The following is a 19,584-nucleotide window of genomic DNA, read 5'->3' on the forward strand; positions in this document are numbered from 1 at the left end:
GTTGGTTCTCGGTTCGAGAGTTGCTGAAATTTTGTTCTGTTTTTTTTTTTTTTTTTTTTTTTTTGAAGGTGGGCTGACTGATGTTATTGTTGTTCTTTTGTTGTTGCTCTCTACCTCCTCCTCTTCCTTCTTCTTCTCTTCCTCCTCCTCCTCCTCCTCCTTTTGCCCTCCCATCCCATCCCCCCAGCCTCCTCTGGTGTACGTACTGTGGGTAGCATTGAGCCCTGGTGTGGCTGCTTCAGCCGTGGCAGTATGTGGGTCTGCATGGGTGGTTTGCTTGGCACAGGACTTGCTGCATGCCTACAGGGGGGAGAATGCCGAAGCTCCAGGCTGTGTGGAAAGGCTGTGTCAGTTGCATTACTAAATGTCTTGCGTAACTATGGCAGTTGTTCCACTCCCTACAGCTTTCTCCTTCAGTTGTACCCATTCAGAGTTGGATTTCAGTATGGACCGATGATAAACTGGTGTAGCCCAAAAAGGAGAAAAAAAAAAGCCCCAAACAAACATGTGATGGTGAGGCCAGGTTGCTTTTTAAACCATCCTAAAATAAGTTTTGACCAAAGAAGAATCTGTTTCATCTTTTAGTTCCCTCCCTTCTCCTTTGCCCTCACCATGTTTTACTTGTCTGTATGACTTACTTGCTTGTTGTGCATGTACTGTGGCAGAAGTGTCTCCCTGTGTTGCTTGTCCTATAACACTACATTGCCATAGGTGAGTCAGATGCCTAGGGGAGTGCCAGGGATACCCGTGCATTTGTGCTTCCTTCACAAGCGAGTGTTGTGCTGTTTTGATCTCATGCAACCTGTGTATGTGGAATATATTAACAAACCAGAAAAATAAAAATCAAAACGGGTTCTGACGTGAATTGCTGTTCTGAGAAAATTCTCACAGGTAAGTAGACTGTGTGTGTTTTCTTTGCTTAGGCTGTATTTGTTGGAGGTACTTGCCAATGAGTCTCTGAATTGGCACTCTCCTTCGTGTTTTCAGTAAATGACTGATTTTCCTTTTTTGTTTTGTTTGTTTTGTTTTGTTTTACTTTTTGTTCTGTTTTGTTTTGTTTTTCCCCTTGTCTTTACATTGTATATAGCAGCCTTGCCAGTTATGCTGCATCTCAGTTGGCTTCGAAAACAAAACCCAGACATTTTCAGGGTGTGGTGAATGTGGGGATCAACCTAAGGAAAGCAGCATGACCAATTTCACAAGGTGCTGGTTGGGTGGAGAAAGAGCAATGCTTGAAATCTAATTGCAAATGAAGCCTTTCTTGCTGGGGATCCTCCTCTGTTCCCTCCCTCTCTCAGGACACAGCCATTTCCTGCACTGTGGTTTATTTAGGGGCTAAAGGGACCACAATTTTCCCAGTGAAACTGAAGTTAAATGTTCCTTGTGGTGTGGAAATGGCTAAAAGTCTTATGCCAAACATTTGGGACTTCTCCTTGTCAAGACAGCTTTTGGTGGGTTTCTTTTAGGGCTTATAGTTTAGTTCTTATTGCCTGGTGTCCCTCTTTTCTTCCTTGAGAAAGCCATAGGTAGCACAGTACTGCCATCCCCCCTGCTCCTCATGCCCCTAGGAGAGATGAGAAATGGTAGCAGTCAAAAGCAATGGCACTTAGGCTTGGGGTGAGAACATCTGAATTTAGGACTGCAGGTTCACATGCATTGAGCAGAAAGCCTCCTTTCAGCCCCTTGACTCTGCGGGCAGCATCTACCTGGAAAGCTTTGGGTGCCCAGCCCAAGACACGGTGCTTTGTGCACCACTGTAGGAATGAAAGCTATCATTTTCATGCTTCATTTGTTTGAGTGAACATTGATTATTCTCAGCTGACAGTTTCTTAATGGCAGTTTTTAACAGCTCAACTTATATAACCCTCCTGGTTTTTTTTCTGCTCAGCAAAACAGAATTCTTCCATTTAGAGATGACAGACGAAGTAAATCAATTGAAGAGAGAGAAGAGGAGTATCAGAGAGTGAGGGAGAGAATATTTGCACAAGATGTGAGTAGTTGTTTTCATTGTCCCTTTAGTGCCATACCTTTCCTGGTAGTCAGACAGTATTCTCCCCCTCCAATGTGAATGCTGCAACTGGATTTGCACTGTGGAGCTGGAGATGACAGGGACAGGCACCTGGAGAAGAGGCTCTTAGAGGAGCTTGAGAAGTGCTGAGCTTGCTTTCTGGAGGAGGAGGAGATGATGGTGATAAGAGTTGCAAAGAGATGGATAGAGAGAAGAGATGAGACCCAGCATGTTGTCCAAGGAGTGCTTATCCTGCTTCTTTGAATGTTTGTGTTTGTGTGGTCAAGGTTTTCTTTTTCCTTCTCTTTTGCCAACCAAAGAGCAGTGATTTAAATGGACACTCTCAATGATTTCAAGTAGTAGGATCACATATGCCTCTAGCTAGATCAATTTTTTTCAAGCAGTATTCTGCAGAGCCTCCTGATGGTTATGTGTTTTAGGCCACTGCTGTAGGACTGAGGACATAAGAACAAAGAAAAAACAGGGGTTAAATGTGAAGTTGCACTTTTTTTAAAAAATGACCAACTATTTCTGCCACCAGAAAGAGTTGTTGTTGATGATTTTACTGTGAAAGAAATAAAAAGGAAATGGCATTGTAATTCCTGTGTTACCAAAAAAATGAGAACTTTCACAACAAAGCTACATGAAAACATTTAAATAAGAAACATCTGTGAGCTCTACCTCATGTTTCTGAAAAAAAAGAAAAATGTAATTTGCTGTACTACTGTAATGAAAGGATCCTAAAAGGGGAGAGAAGAAAGAAGTGGGGGAAGTTAACATTTTATTGTTTTATCTCACATCTCAGTGGAAGCTCTTTCACTTAGAGGAAGGTGGGAACAAAATTAATTAAAACTTACTGAATCATATTTGGCAGTGTCCTTTTAAATTAAATCTGTTCATAAGTTGCAGGACTAATACCTCTTTAAGGTGTCCTTTTATATTGCTCTGGTTTTGGAGTTTCACACATCTGAATTATTTGTGCTGTATCAGAATACATTCTATAGTTTTAAGGTGTGTTGTCTCATTTGTGATAAGTAATTTTGCTTGTTTATAAGTAGTTTGCTGAATGTTTGTAGGCTGGCTTTTTCTTTCTTAACTGTGAAAGTCCCAGTAAAAGCAGAAGTCCTTCAGTTTGCATTATGCTTTCAGCATGTGGGTCTGATGTAACTGTTGTCATAATATATACAATAGAGTTGCTGAGTCATTCTTGATCCTCTTTTTGCAACCTGTTTCCTATATGAAAGTTGCAGTTTATGGCTTATAACAAAGGAGCTTTTGCAAAACCAAAAATATTTAAAAAAAAAAAAAAAAAAAAAAAAAAGGAGGGGGAGGGTTGAAGCAGACTGCAAATGAGGCAAAACATCATTAAAAATACCACATGGAAAGTTGTATCCAAAAAAAGTCATTTATATCACAAGCAGCAGCTAGAAATGCCAGGCTGGGAAACTGAAGTGGCTGGAGAAGTGTGCTGAAACTCATTCCCCAATGTGCTGCTGTTTTTATCTTTAGACTTGTGAACTTTTGAGGGCAGGCAAGTGGTGAGCTTGTAGTTGCCCACAGCTGGAGGTTGGTGTGATCTTTTGGGTTAGCATCTCCAAGTAGCAAGTGACAGTGTGGTTTGTGGTAGGCATCTTAAATGGATTGGGAGTGAGCTTTTTTAAAGATCAGCAATGTAGATATCTCTCCCTCTCTCTCTCATATCCATTCATTCTCTCTCTCTCTCTCTCTGCTGTTGCAGGTGCTAGTGAGCCAGGAATACATCATGTTGCAGTGAATTTCAGCACTAATTCAGTACTAATAATATGAATAGGAATTTGTTTCTTAGCTGAGATTTTTTTGGGTGGAACACTCCTCGCAGATGAGGTGTTTCTAGGGTGATGTCAAGGTGTTGTAGTAGTGAACAATATAATTTTTTGGTCAATTTTAAGAGGGGCTTCATATCATAGGTAGCCACTTGCTGCATGTAGGACTTCATAGTTTTAGAGAATTTTGTGATTGTTATTTCCCCACGTTTCTCTGAGGTAGGTGCCTAAGCATGTAAGTCTTGTCATCTTGCAAATTACAGACACAGAAAGAGAGACAGGGAACGATTAGTCATACAGTATTCTTATTATCTCTATGCTATTCACACTCCTGTAGTCAAGCTTTTATTAGTGCCTTGCTTATGAACCTTAGAAAGTGGATTACAGATATTTCACTTCTAATTAGAGTATGCATGAAGAAGGTTTGCATGAGAAGTCTCCAAAGGGCAGCAATGAAGGTCAAGAATACTGCCATAACTTCTTTCATCTAGCATTACTCTAAATATGCCTCAAGTATCCCAAACTCTGGGCAACCTATCAGACCAAGAATCAGAATTTAGAACAAAATTTAGGAGAAAAAGGCAGCCCAGTTACAGGGGAAAAAAATTCTGTGCATGTTACTAGTGCTGTGAAAAATGTCTTAACGTGGCCCTCACATGTTGGTTAACAGAAAGCTTGCTTGCCCTTCTTTTGATTATTTTATTTTTGCAGCACTCTAGTGCACCAGACATCTTCATCTCCAAGTGGAAGTTTTAACAAAATAAATATGTTCATGAATAATGCCATCATTATGACAGCCCTTATGATGATTAGTCTGATATTAGTCAGTTTAAATTACACTCTCTGTCAAGTTTTCCATCTGCTGTGTTGGCTATCATTAATTTTGATAAGGGGAGCTGGAGGTTTTAATGACTCCTGTCGTGTAGAGTCATAGCAGGTGGCAGGGACTGAGAGAAAAGCATGTTAATGAATTATTTTAATGAAAGGATTGGTGAATAAAGGATTAATGAAGATCAAAATATAAGGGTCGATGAACAAATATTTAATGCATTTGATCACTTAAGCTCACTGAAATAAGAACTGCAAAGCATGTACTTCCTAAACTTTTCAGCCTGCTAACAATAAAGCAGCACTGTGTGAGCTCTGTCATTCTATTGTAAAGCCTACAATCATCCTTTCATAAAACTTACTTTATTGGAAACCTAGCTTTACGACACCTTGTGAATTTTACAAAAAAGTACACTGGAACAGAGAACCTGGAGCATCTGGGTCTTGAAAAGAAGTTTCTCATCTGAACTGCTTCAGTTGTTTTTAGTACATTGAAAAACTAATTGCCTCCCCCACCCTTGAACAATCTAAAAGAATAAAAATGTATATGTTGTTCTTTCTGTATGCATCAATCCAAATATTAGATTTAAATGAGAATCTCAAATGTGTGTGTAAATGGTATAGTGCATTTGGCTTTTAAGCATGCAGAAAATTGATTCTAAAGACTAGCAATCAAATTACTTAAGGGAAATTTCATTATTTGAGGTTAATGCAATGTATAACCTCATGAGCCAGAATCACATAAATCACATCCATTGTTCATAAATGCATTCTCTAGTAATTATTGTTTATTCACTGAAAAATGTAGATGCTTTATTAATTACACAAATGCTAGAATTGCCCATGGTACACATGGAACTTATTAAATGAAATACATCACACTTTTTATTTTTGTTTGTTTGTTGTAATGGCTGTTTTTGACTAAGTAGTGTATTATGAAGAGACAGATCCTTTAGATAAATCAAGTCATGATTCCTTTGCTTAAGAAAACATTGAGGATATTTTTGCTCTCTGATTCAAGAGTCACAGAATAAAGTATGAAAAGCTGGCTACACCCTGTCCTATCATTATAATAGGAAGAAGAGCTTTTAAAATAAAGCCAAAACAAAGACATACCTTGTGTTGGCTACCATAAGCCAATAGGTATTAAGACTGCTGTACAGAGCCTGCCTTTGTTGTTGCAGATCAGGCAATAAACATTAGTTGGAAGCCTGAGATCTATCACGTCTTGTTAACTGACATGCAGATGGTTATCTGATGGTATCCAATGCAGGATATTGCTGCATGTTAATAGTTATCTTGGCTAATGCAATTAAAAACAAGAACAGCAACCCCCAGTATGCTTAGTGCACTGGCAAGGCTGATGCACATTGAGACTTGAAAAGGTTCTGGGAAATTGAAGAGTAAAAGACTAGTTTCATAAATGACAATTAGTCATACAAAGAACCCCAATAGAAATCTGGCATGTAGAGGCCCTCGAGGAGGTGAATTTGTAAATAATCTTGCATATCTTTTTTTCCTTTTGTAGATTTGTTGTCAGTATCTTTGATCAGTGTATGAGAACCAAGTGTTAAAAATATTTTTGACAATAGCTGTGCTGTGTACTTAATGTTCAGTTTAAAGCACTAGGAAGGTTACTGTTGCTGTATATCAGAAAAGCCAGTCGTGATCTTGTAGTAGCTAAATTGCTATCCAGAGCTGCTTAACCATGTGATTTTTTAACACTATGAATAACAACAACAACAACAACATAATAATAATAAAAACAACAACAACAACAACAAGCAAACAACAACAACAAAAAAAATCCTGCCTGTCTTCTTAGGCTCATGCCCGTACTGCAAAATAGTTTCCAAGGATTGGTGACCCTGTGCCAGCATCTTCAGCCAGGAAGACAAATGAAGTAATTACAGAATCTGTCCATAGGTCTATAATGCAATTTGTAATGGTTCCCATCAAGACACTGTAAAGGGAGAAAACCTCTCTGCTTGCTTAATAAATTATAAAAATCTCATATGAATTCTGCTTTATGCCCATGTATTGGAAAACCTAAAAGGTAAAATGATAATAATAATTAAAAAATACTACTTTTGCAGGCAGGTACGTGCCCCTTTGCTTCTGTAACTTGGTGGGGATGCTGACCAGTACTCTGGTTGAAGCTGAGGTTTTAGGTTTTTACTCACTTGATCTGCAAGAGCAGCTGTAAGGCTACTTTGGGTGTGTGACTGCACTGAAGTTACTGCACAAGTGCCCATTGTGAACCTCAAAGAGAAGACAGTCCCACAGCTGAGGTTATACAAGCCCATAGGGTAATTTCAGTAGGCTTGTATGTAGTTTGTGCAGAAGTCTGCATAGTCACATTGTTCATGAATAAGGTACACAAAATGGGAGAAGATGCTGTGTTATAGCTGTGCAAAAACATACTAGGTGGAACAGTTTGTGTCTTCTCTCATCTTGGGGTGAAACCGTAGGTCTACTGTAGGCAGTTGGAAATTGGTCCCTGGCAATGGAGACTGTGACCCTGACGTTCTGAGGCTTTGTGCTAATGAGACACACATTTGCCACCAATATAGCCTAGAGACCTGTGTGTTGATGTTTCCTCTGGAATTCCTCACTTCCAGCTGGAGTGAGAGGTAGGAGCTTACCTGGGAAGCCCCTACACCATGGAGCTGTCTCCTGCAGATAGCATTCCCCACACAGGTGATGGGTGGACAAATTACAGTGCTAACAAGAAACTGTGCTGCTTTCTCAGGGCTGAATTCTTTCCTTGGGTGTATTGATGCAATGGCACTGGCTGTGGTGCTGGCTTATACCAAGGGAAAACTTTGCCAATCTGTTTGCTGAGGCCTTGGGAGCAAGTATGGTGTTGGTTCTGGTGTTAGCCAGGGCTCTTTGAGTAGGTAATTAGCTGACCAGTCTTGAAACAGGAACATCCCAAATCCATGCATTTCCTATAGAATTAAGATTTGAGATGTCTAATGATGCCATTCCGTTATTCTCTGAGCTGAGTTCCACTGTTTTGGAAGGGATGGGTGTCATCTGTGTTGCCCTCCACCCTTTGCTTTTCATTTAAATTCTTTGCACGTACTGACTGTCCTTTCTTCTGTACCTCATGGATATATAATCCATGTGACAGCTATGAGGCACGTTGTGTAGAGAACATGAAGTGGGGGGGAAATGAAAAAATCAAAGAGGGAGAATTATTCAAGCAAATTTGAGCGCAGCTTCATTTCTCTGCAGGAAAAAAAAAAAAAAAAAAAAAAAAGTAACCCCAAAAGAATTACACACTTGCCAATAGCATTTATTTCTTCTGAGCCCTTCACCTTTCTTGGGATCTAAGTCCTCCATCAGATAACCTTTTAAAATAGATGTTGTTATTGATGTTAATATTATTGTGAATATCATTATCATTGTTTTATATCTCAATGTGGGTATGGCTGTTTCCTCTCCAAGTGAAACACTTAGTATTTCTAGGTACTGCAGCATATTCTCTCTCTTTGAAGAACTTTGTCGATTTTGCATGCTCTCCTCCTGTTTGTCCTCCCTACCTGCAGCTCTGTGCTATTCTGTAACCTTATGTCTGGTAGGGCAGACTAGTGGAACCTTATATTATTTAGGAAAAATATGTTTTCCCTTTGAATCGCCAGTATTTTGCACATACTGCCTTCTTCTGATCCCAGGACTGAGAAGTTTCAGTTTGTTTCCAAACTGAGACCCCTTATTGGCAATGTGTTGTAATGCATGAAATTTATTTTACTGGCCTGACCTTATTTTTGACCTTTTTTCCCCTCTTGTCTTCTGCAAATGCAAGTGATGCATGAATTGAAATCCCCTTAAGCCTGAACAGGGGAGAAAATTCTAAAATCAAGGAAGGAATTGGAACAGCAGAGCATATCTAGAACGTCTGATACAATGCCTTTTTTATTTTTCAGTCAGTTTGCTCCCAGGAAAACCTTTTTGTGGAAAACAGGTAAAAAAAAAAAAAAAAAAAAAAAAAAAAAAAAAAAAAGCTTGCTTTTTAAAAAACAAAATAATGCTTAGCTGTTGCTCTCTATTATTTTGTGTATCCTTAGCTGCTTATCTTAATGCAAAGAGCACTGCGCAGATTCATAATCTATATTATCTGAAGTGTTTTTCTGCTTAAAGAGGGGTGTGGGGCACGGGGGTATGGGCAAGGAAGAGTTTGCCTTTCAAAGCTATATTTGAGCAGATAAGAAAGGTATTAGTGCTGCTTTTCCAACACTTTGCCTTTCAGTTTAAAAAGTGGTTGTGGTGGTGGTGTAGGAAAAAGCCCATCTAATGTTTTATTTCAGGTGACTAATCTCTCTCTGGAATGCCTTCAGAATTTAATTTATCTTTAAACACCACTCTAGCAGCAGCAGCTGGATGATTGTATTTATGCACCACATTTCTGTTTCTGGTGTTTAACCTGCTTTCCTGTGGGGCCGAGTGGCAGCATTGACTTTACTTGTTGCTTGTGATAGCTGAGGAGCCCCCAGATTCCACCTGCTTTACTCCTGCAGTGTAATAATGAAATGATAGTATCTGAGCCAAATGTTACTTTGTCATTACTGTGTGGTGGTTCTTATGGATGTTCGTTATAATAAATCCACTTAAAGCAAAGGGAAGAAGAAACTGTGTTAATTATGAAGATGTACAGAATACTAAGCGTTAGCTTTGTAGCAGCCATAAATAAGCATAACTGTGTTGAAGATTGTAGAAACTGTGTGCCTTTATGGCAAATAAGGCTTTCAGTCAAAATACTGGGGATTCCACTGGCAAGTGCTGGAGCAGTGCTAGCCCAACTCTGTCCTATGCAGGTGTTAAAACTGATCATCACTGGCTTGAGGAAGGGAAGATCATCTTTTACAGTATTTCTATTTTTGTCCATCCTTATTTTTGTCATTTGTGGGTAAGGCTGTTACCATGGTAAATGACTCCACAGTAACAGTAGAAAACAGCCTTTCTGATGGAACAGTCCTTACAGTGGAAGGAGGGGTGTCCCTTAAAGAATGGCCACAGCTACCTAACCACTTTGTCTTCTGAGAGCCAAGGATATTACCTCAGCTGCTGCTTCTTTATCATGACTGTGGAGATAATGTTTTGTTAAAATAAATCAAAATTGTAACAAAGGAACCCTGAAAACACAAAATAAGATGTTCCCAAGTCAGTAAGCTTAGCTACTGTGCTGCTAAGTGTAAGATGGGAACCTCTGAGGAATAAATGATGAACTTCATAGCCAGGCCTCAGTTTCATGTGCATCAAGTCACACACTTTTGTGTGCAGGTGAACGTGACCAGTTCTGATGTCTGCATGTGGTTCACTTCATTTGAACCTGTGAACTGGATTACCAGCTTTCCAGTGTGAGAATACACACTCGGGTGGAGATCAGTAAAAGGCCAGGGTGAAATTTGGACTTGTGTTACCATCAGCACTATTATCCGGAGAGAGACCTCTGCTGCATCCCTCAGAACACTGCTTTTTCTTGCTGCATGCCTTACAGCCTGTGGCCAGGTGAAACACTTAAACTCATACTTAGCTCTCTGCATATGAGCAATCTTGTTGATTTACTGTACTGGTGAAAGTACGTATAGGTTTAAGTGTTTTGCCTCTTTTCATCAGATAACTTGAGCATTTATCTGAGCTGCAGAGACTTCCAAAGGACTTTGCAAGTACATACAAGTATATGTGGTATTTTGCTGGCTTGTATTTTTTTCTTATTAGGTGATATTTTTATTAATTTTCTTTTGGAGGTAGAAATATAGTTCTTTGGCTTCTGAGAACTACCTTGCTTGGTAATGGGAAATAAATGGCCTTCAGCCTCCCTGGTTGACATTTCTTATGTTCTGTTGACTGCGTGTGGGTGGGGTGGGGGGGCAATTTTAGCTTTGGTTCTTTAACTTTTAATCAGGCAAATGGGAAGATGCTCGAAACTAAATGTAATTTTACAGATACGAGAAATTCGTATGACTGTATGTGCTACCATAATCTTTCTTTTCATTTTTCAGTAGGCTCTTGGAAGACAGTAGTATATGCAATGATACCCATAAGAAAAGACAGCTGTTTAGGTTTGTATGGCTTACTATATTTAACATTTCCCAGTAACTCTCACTTCTGATTCTACCTGTGTCCTCATCAAGGGATACCTTGACGGGTCTGGGTGTATCATTTTTCTGTCTGAAAGGGAGCACAGAGAACAAAGTTGTTATTCTGCCGATCCTGTGCTCTCTGAGTGGGGAGGTCACAACAAAACTTCCTTTGGCTTTACTGATCATTGGTTCAGTCATCTGCTTGGACTGACACAATTTGGTGGTGACTGTGACTGGTGGAAGTTCATTCTGCTTTGGTTCGGGCATGTTTCACAGACTAGTGCCTAGCCTGACCTTTTTTTCTTTTCATTGTTTTATTAAAAGCTCTAATAAAAATATACTGACTTAAAACTCGTTGAAGTATTGAATTTAGAGCAGAAGTGTTTTGAAAAGTTTTGTGTCCTTTCCCATCCAAACCCTTGTTCCCTCTGCCTAGAGAACACTCAGATGTATCCCATATCCCAAATGACATCCCGTGACCCAAGGAATCAGTCCAGATTTTCATGGAGAATGCTGGAGCAGTGGAAGACCCAACCTGAGTTCCTCTGAGGGGCTTAGGCAGACACGCTTCCCACACCAGAAGCACCCACAGGTTTAAATCAACCAGAGTTCACTATAATCAACCAATAAACCAGGACAAATCTTAATCAGAGCAGGCAGAAGTAACAAATGCTTTCAGAAGCATGTTCTTCACCAAGCATGGGGATAGCTAGGTAGAAGTAGAGTGATCACTATGCTCATCTATGCATTGTTGTTTGCATATGTAGCAGTGGTAGTCTGTCACTCTAAGTGTGAATAATTTGTATCACATAATTTCTCACTATGAGGTGCAAGGAGGCAGGTTTATTTGATGTGTACTTGTGTTTGTCAACTGTGCATGTCTGCACAGCAGCCGCAGAGGTGAGAAGACCACTGAAGGAGGAAAAGAGCTGGAGATGCATCCCATGGCCACAGGCAGAAAAATTCTCCATGCTTTAGGCTAGTCTTGATGATCTGAGGGTTTTGGACTAGGCATGAAGGAGTAAGGAGGCATCAAAAATGTCCATGCACAGGCTTTTAATAACTAATATGTATTCAGGTTTGGGGAGCAAATAGGAAATAGAGAACTGGGATATAGAAGCATTAATTTTCTCTCCCTGTTTTTTCACTAGAATATAAATATACGATTTTTTTTTTTATATATATACTAAGTTTTAAGCACAAGAATGCAAAAGAATTTGTAAATACTATACATCTTTTTATTTCCAATTAAATCTGCAGGATAGTTTCTTTTTAAAATCTTTTTCTTTTTTATTTTTATTTTTTTTAATGTTGTTGCTTCTGTGCTGTTTCTCTTTGTGCTTTCCCATTGTCTGGGTATAGCAAAGGTGAACAGGTAAACACTGCCAAATCACATTGGTGTGAGGCTCTGATCACAGGCAAGGAATGTGTCAGCCTGATTTTGTCTTTGACACCCTGCTCCTTCACGTCCTCAAGGGCACAGCTTGGCAGGTTCTCCAAGTAGAGAGCAAGAGCTACATTTGCAAGGAGAAGGGGACTGGGGAGGTGGAGAGTAGAAGCAGTCTCATTCTTTTGATTTGTAGAAAGTACCTTGAGCCTGCAAGGTATTAGAGTGTGAAATAAGACAGAGGGTTGGGAAATGTCTTCTAAAAGCCTTCCAAAAGTCAGTGTTATTAGCCTCACTTGGGATAATGGCTGTAGTAGGCATGCTGGTTTTGTCATTTTAGCAGCACAATATAAGCTATTCATCACAAGTAAGTCAAATTCTCCTCTGGTTTCTGCTCTCTGCTCCTTTTGCTGTGTTACCATGCATGGTGCACTGGCTGCTTTACAGCTGTTTAAGGACAGGTAGTCCTTACCTAGAGCTTTTTGCAACTTAAAGTTGGGACATAGAGGAGGAATATGATCCCAAAACTGATGGGATCTCTAAATGGAGCATTAGCATTGAAGAGTTTGGGGTCATGCTAGGAGCTAAAAGGACACATTTAGGGAAGGGGGTTGGATCACTTTGCAGAGCAGATGAAGAGGCAGGTGAGTGGTGACAAGCTGCAAAAGAATTGAAGAGGGTGGATGTGAAGACCAGGCCAGAGGGCAGGTGAATTTATAGAGGAAAACTGTACAGTTGATGGACAGCGAAGAGAGAAGGAGTGAGTGAGGGATTTTCTGCAGGAGGAGATAATCAACAGGCAATAGAAGTGCTATGTCAGTCCTATGTAATATTGCTTCATCAGTCCTGTCTAGTGAAATGCTCTTGGGATATATGCAAGAGGGAAGCAGCAGTAAGTGCTGCTTATACCACTACCACAAGAGCTACAACAGTGTTAAGTTGCTGAAGGTGGATGAGTATTGGGGTCTAATTCCCCCTTCTATGCATGCTTCTATAAGTACAGAGTATTTCTTTTTCTTCAGTAGGCTCACTGCAGAGTACCCAGAGATAGGCTCTGCCCTGTTGTCTTTTTTTTTTTTTTTTTGGTGTGTGTGTGTGTGTGTGCATAAATCTGTTTTCTGATGTCTGCAGGGGTAACAGAGATAGCTCGGGGAAGGCATCTGGCAGTCGGCAGAGCAGTACGGAGAATGAATTGAAGTGGACAGACCACCAGAGGCCATGGAGCAGCACAGACTCAGACAGTTCAAATCGAAATTTGAAGCCAGCCATAACAAAGACAGCAAGTTTTGGTGGCATAACCGTCCTGACAAGAGGAGATAGCTCATCAAGTAACAAAAGTACCGGCAAACTGTCTAAAACAGGTAGCTAGTACTGTATTGGGTTCACAGTACACTTTGTCATGGGTGATAAGTGACTGTACTGAGCATACCAGATATGTGTGTCTATCTATATATATTCTAGTAGCAATAGTAGGTGTACAAACCCTAGGTGAAGTAGGATTTTCCTGGATTAGAGCATTTGCACAACCTATTCAAACGCTATCTGCAATTGTTGTAGCCTCAAAAGGTAGTAGTCCTTTTGAACAAAACAAATTAACAGCACAGATATTACTTTTTTATTAATCTTACTCTTTGTGAATAGGGAAGAATGTTGTATATCTGATGAGAAATCCAAGAAATTTTTGTTGTCAGTGCTAAAATACAGACCATCTGTACCACGGAGTAAAGCCTCTTCCGATCTGTTGGCCGATGAGCCAATGTGCTGTAGTGGAATTTCTTGATTCATAGAGGTCCTGTAGCCTCTCCATTTTCTTGTTTGTTTCCAATTAAATGAAAGCCCTATTTAAGGGGACTATGAACCTGGTGGGAATTCTGTATTTATTTGCATTAACTTCATGGGTGCATTAACATATGAGTGAGTCACAGGGTCTGGATCTAAATAATTTTAAGCTATGCCATTAAGCCACTTTATTATATTTTTTTTTGTGTAAAAGTGCATAATAAATAATGAGTCCATAAGACAATTCTATCAATTTGGTTCACTTGATAAATATTATACAGGGAAAGTGGTAATCAATACTTAGCACTTAGTGTTTTTTCAGCTTGAGAGTGTTTTATGGATGGTACTTAATTTAAGCCCAGTTTATCAAACATATATTAGTCAGATTTCACTCCTATTCTCCAAATGGTATGATACGTTTTCTCTGCTTCAGGATGCCCAGGAATGGTGTTTTCATAATAAACTGAGCAAACCTTTGACTTGGTAACTACATTCTGGACTTCAAGATCTCAAACATAGTCACGGATTTTGGTGCATTTCACAGATGGAAAGTCACCAACTAGTCAGGAACCTTCTCTTTCAAACCCTGATGTTCATAAAGATGTTGGGAGCTTTCAGAATAGCCTGCTTGTTTCTTAATGCTTTTATTTTACCTTTCTTTTTAAGACCTTAGCCAATGTTGTTGGTTTTTTTGGTTGGTTGGTTGTTTTGTTTTTTTTTAACCTTAAGATTCTCCTTCAGTTTTACTTCACTTCTTTATATGTGTAATTCTGTGGAATTAAGACATGAATTTGTCTTTGAATATGGTACAGTATAGGGTTTTGTTTTGTTTTGTTTTACACCTCCAGATTGTTTTTGAGCAGAAGCATACGTAACATTGCACAACCAGTGTGTATGTAGCTTTGAAAATGTGCTCCTGTATTTTTGTTTTTAGTCATATAAAGGATGAATAGGCTACACAGTGTAGTCCAAAGTATGCAGTAGACCATGTTTATACTTCCAGGTTTCTTTGCCTCCCATGAAACTTTCATTGCATCAGAATTCAATTTGCTTTAAATGAATTAGGGATGAGGCTGAGGTTGCTAGTATGCTTTTTTATGTAGTTCACCTTCAGCAGAGAACAGTTAAAAGTACTTCTCTGCAGCATTATATTGCAGAAATGCAGAGCATTTACCACCATGTCAGGGAAATCCAGTTTGAATTGCTGAGAAATCTAGTTGCAAAAGACTAATACCTTTAAATAACCATCTTAGTGTTAAACATATTAAAGGGTGCACTTAAGAAGATATATTAAGGAGACATCTCTGAAGCATTCCAACAATTTTAATGCATTTGCACTCTATAGGCACCAAATCCAAAATTGCTTCCAAATGAAAGCTCTTACAATAAATTTTTATAACGTAAGTGATATTAAAATTCCATGTTCTTTGCAGAGCAATTGTTGACTTGTTAAAAGCAAAGATCAGTGTGAAAGCTAGATGAGGCATAGAAAGAGTAAAAAAGAAATTAAATAAAAGGGTCTGGGGGAGAGCAAGGTTGGATATCAAAACAAAGACACATCTTTAAAGCCAGGACACAAAGTGAAACTGTCAGTCAGCCTGTGGAAAGTCAGAGGAAATAATATCTGAACTGCTATTTCTATCCTCTCTGAAATGTTTTTAAATGACATTAAAACAGAAGCAAATGACCTTTCAAAAAATAATGGAAATATGTCTTGTAAGGGTTCTCTCTCCACTTAAAAAGAAAAAAAAAAAAGATGCTGAGTGCATTCATACTGCTGTCAGAGCCTCCATGTGTTTTTGCATATGTTTTCCAAGAGGTACTTGAGGTACTAAGCAACATTTCATTTTGCACGTTTCTGCATTAGATCTTCATTACTCTGTAATCCAGTCATAGGCAACAGTAGACATTCTGTAGTCCATAATTACACAGTTAAAGCTCTATCATGGTTTGGGGGTTTTGTTTATTTACAATAGTGATTGAAATGGAATTTCCCAGGTATCATTACAAACACAAGGTACGCTGCTGTGGTAAGACAGAGCTAAATAAACGATAATTCTGTCCTAGTTTTCATCTACAGAAAGTACTGGTATACTCTTTGAAGTGCTTTATGATTCATAGTAATGAATTTAAAGCTTTTCTGTCCTAAGCATAGTAAAAACAAAATCTGTCTGAAGTCTGCAGTGCCTCAGAATGTTCTTCATTGGCCAAATGATGGAAAATGACAATTTTGAATGTGAAAGTTATTCTACATCAATGACAGTCATCCAGTCTCAATTATGTTTCTCGAGCATGGACTTTAAGGATTTTCTTTGACGGCTAACAGCAGCCTTTGAGAATATATATAGTGATGCAATATTAGCAGTGTAGTCTTTCCAGATCATTTCTAATATTGTCATCAGAATTAAATGTTCTGCCCTTAACCTTAACTTTGATAAATCAGTAATTGATTTTACATAGCAGAAATAAAGAAACTGAGCACAGAAGGATGTTTGCCTCCTCTTGGGCAAAGACGGATCAGAGAACATGCTGTATAGCAGTGTCTATTAGTCTTATATTTTAATTACATTCAACTGTATGGTAATAAACGTGTTTAACAAAGGAAATATGCTACTTCATTCTTGCAAACTTCTCAAAAGGGTCTGTTTGAAATCCATTGTGTGGCTATTATACCGGTTCTGAGTACTATTTTCATGCACCTGTTGATTGTTTAGAAGGCACTGTTCCACTTAAAAACACAGTTCTTATATTTGAAATAAAGTTTTCTACTTCCGTATTTTGCAGCTTAGTAACTTAACAAATCACTACTGGATCGTGTTCCTACAGTGTAGGGACATCCTACAAAACCTTGATTAGTTTGGATTTCCTGCAGGAATAATGGACTTCCCAGGGTTGAGTAAATGATGTCCCTATGGCTAACAAAGATGTATCTCTGCAGTCTTTAACCATATCCGTGAAGGGAAAATCTAGTTCATAAACCACCATGCTATTTTCTGGCACATTGCAATAGCTTTTAGTACATGTTATTAGGAGGTAAGACAAGATGTGTTCAAAAGAAACATATGCATCTTTATATCTACTTAATTATTGGAAGATATACTGCAATCTTTACTTTCAATGGTGCATTATTTAGCTTCTCTTACTGCATTATTTTCCATCAAGTGGAATACACATCTGTTGGAGTATATTTCTTTACCTCCCTTTATGAAAAGCTGTCTGTCTTGGGATATTAGCTGTGTTGATAGATATCTGTAGGAATCATTAACTTCCTTGGAGTGGCTCCAAATAATTGTAGCACTATCCAAACCTCTCCTGTTAGGTGTTCATTGCTACTCCTGTCAGGTGAAGGTGATTATACTGCAGGCATTTCATTACAATAACTTTTTTTTTTAATGAGATATCCTATAAATTTTAACATTGTATATGGGTTTTGGGGAACTGTATTTCTGCTTCTTTATGATTTTCTTTAATCAGGTATTAGCCTGATAGATCTCGTAACTCCAAAAAAAGTTGTAGGAGTGCTGATGTGTGGGCAATAAATCTTGAACCAACTGTTTCCAATCATACACTTCCCACCAACTGACTGTACTAAAACATCAATCTTAATTTTAGAAACACAGCTTGCAGAAAATTGTCTTCAAGTGAGCACATACGATTATCATTTAAAAAAATAAATAAATAAATAAGTTGTAATATACAGGAATGCAAGTGATTTATTAAAGTAGCAAGGAAATATTTCTAAACAGCACTGTACTGTTCCTGAAAAATTGACCAACTGGAGCAAATATTGGGTAGAACTTGTGTCCAGTTGATAAGAAAGGAAAAACTCATCATGGACTCACAAGATGGGCTGAGCAAAGAGGCTGAAATTCATCAGATACTGAATACTAACCAAAAGAAAATAGAGCAAGCCACATCACATCGCTTACTAGAGCTCAAGTACTGGAAAATGAATGGAACCTTTCTTCTTTCCCCCTAAAAATTAAGCTATTAAGACTCTGTGGTTATTTTTCTGTTTCATTCTCTTTCAATGCTCTTTGAACTGCTATATCTGTCAGAACACTTAAATATATTTATATTAATTGGAAATGATGAGAATATGAAGGTGGTTATGTCAGCTGTGAAGCAGTAAGAAAATTATAGGAGAATCCAGAAGTAGCCATCATTGCATACTGGAAAAAGAGGTTGGGTTGTGTAATGGGGGCAAAACTCTAAACTACTCAAAACTTCTTTCAGAAGTATTTAGTAAGACCTTTCGTAATGTGAATCTGAATAAAGTCAGATAGTTCACTTTTTCATTTGCTACAGTACTGAATGCATTATGTGGTGATTTCTTATTCCAAATTCAGAAACTATGAAAACAGATAATCAGAGCTACAAAGACAAGATTAATTGGTGGTAATTTCCAAACATCAGTGTTGGAGTTTATTTGGCTTAATATGTCTAGACTTAAAACGATAAGAAGTAAGTTGTAGTGTTGGGAAAAGTTAACATAGATTGTAATAATACTGGATAAATGGTGGCAAGAATGGTGAAGTAATAACATCTGAGATTTTTTTTTAAAATATTCAGTTAATTGCTGAAATAGTTTTGCACCTTGTTTTCATTCTTTCAAAATTGATCTTCTGCTGCAGGATAGAGCAGATTTTTGATCTTTTAAGGCACGTATTTCGAAGCTATCATCTTAGGCAACATGTGATTGTTCTACTGTTCCTGTCTGCCATTTGATGAGTACATCTGAATTCATTACAGTCCTTTGGCTTCTAACATTCAGAAGTTGGTAAAGATCAGTCTGTGATTCTGCCATAAAACCAGCTGAAAGGAAGGGAAAAATTTGAATGTCAGAGCTTCGTTGGTTTTTTTTTTTTTAATTATTATTATTTTTATTTTTTTTTAACCTAACAGCATTTCTTCAAATAGCACAAAATGGGGAGAGAAGAGTGAACTTAGGTTTGATACTACTTATAGATGTAGAAATAATAACAGGGATGTGGTAGTGATGGAGGCTATGGAATCTCATCCTGAATTTCCAGGTGGCTTTGTAGACCATAGAATTCAATAGATGACAGAGATAAGGAGAAAGTAAAGCAAAACATCAAGCAACATGAAATGCACGTACAATTGCCAGATGAGTCCAGGAAGGGACCTGGTAACTGCCGCAGAAGGAAAATAAAACTCCAGCAAGTGCATTTACATCTGGGAGAAAGATGCCAAATATCACTTGTAGCTTGCTGAGGAGATGACCTCCATGAATATCTCTGCAATTAGTACAAATGCTGAAATCTTTAATCATCCAATAAATAGGACTGTCCCTGGAGGAATGAATAATCCCTCTATTTCCAGCCTCAGTCTACACAGAGAGCAAAAATTAACTAAAACATTAAACCAACTTCTTTTACAAAGACATTTTTTGAAAAAATTGTATTTGTAGAAATAAATATATATATATATAGGAAATCACTATGACTTTCTTGATTAGGTATTGGAGAAACAGATTTAGTGTCCTACCAATGGCAAGTAGTGCACAGCTCATAAAGAGGATTATCTCTGTCATAGCTACAATACAGAAGTGAAGTTTGAAATGTACATTAGCTTTTAAACAACATTCAATAATGATCTGCGGAAAGACACTGTATATTTTAGATAATGGGATACTGGTGTGATTTCTTCAGAGGAAACCTGTTTTGCTCT

The 19,584-nt window shown here is 38.3% G+C and overlaps 1 protein-coding gene across 48 annotated transcripts in view; it reads left to right on the forward strand.

The window, feature by feature from the left end:
* The window catches only part of ARPP21 (cAMP regulated phosphoprotein 21), a 203,904-nt gene that overhangs the window by 125,117 nt on the left and 59,203 nt on the right, over positions 1–19,584 (forward strand). For 31 of the 48 annotated variants that reach the window (XM_072033133.1, XM_072033122.1, XM_072033110.1 and 28 more), the window contains 4 exons: positions 1,889–1,990; positions 8,571–8,608; positions 10,647–10,706; positions 13,246–13,478. In XM_072033133.1, the coding sequence (XP_071889234.1) occupies positions 1,889–1,990; positions 8,571–8,608; positions 10,647–10,706; positions 13,246–13,478 (433 nt within the window). The remainder of the gene's footprint in view (positions 1–1,888; positions 1,991–8,570; positions 8,609–10,646; positions 10,707–13,245; positions 13,479–19,584) is intronic. The other 17 variants (XM_072033134.1, XM_072033125.1, XM_072033129.1 and 14 more) reach the window with 10 other exon arrangements.

The sequence above is a fragment of the Anas platyrhynchos genome, chromosome 2, assembly GCF_047663525.1.
Source record: "Anas platyrhynchos isolate ZD024472 breed Pekin duck chromosome 2, IASCAAS_PekinDuck_T2T, whole genome shotgun sequence".
Classification (NCBI taxonomy): Eukaryota; Metazoa; Chordata; class Aves; order Anseriformes; family Anatidae; genus Anas; species Anas platyrhynchos.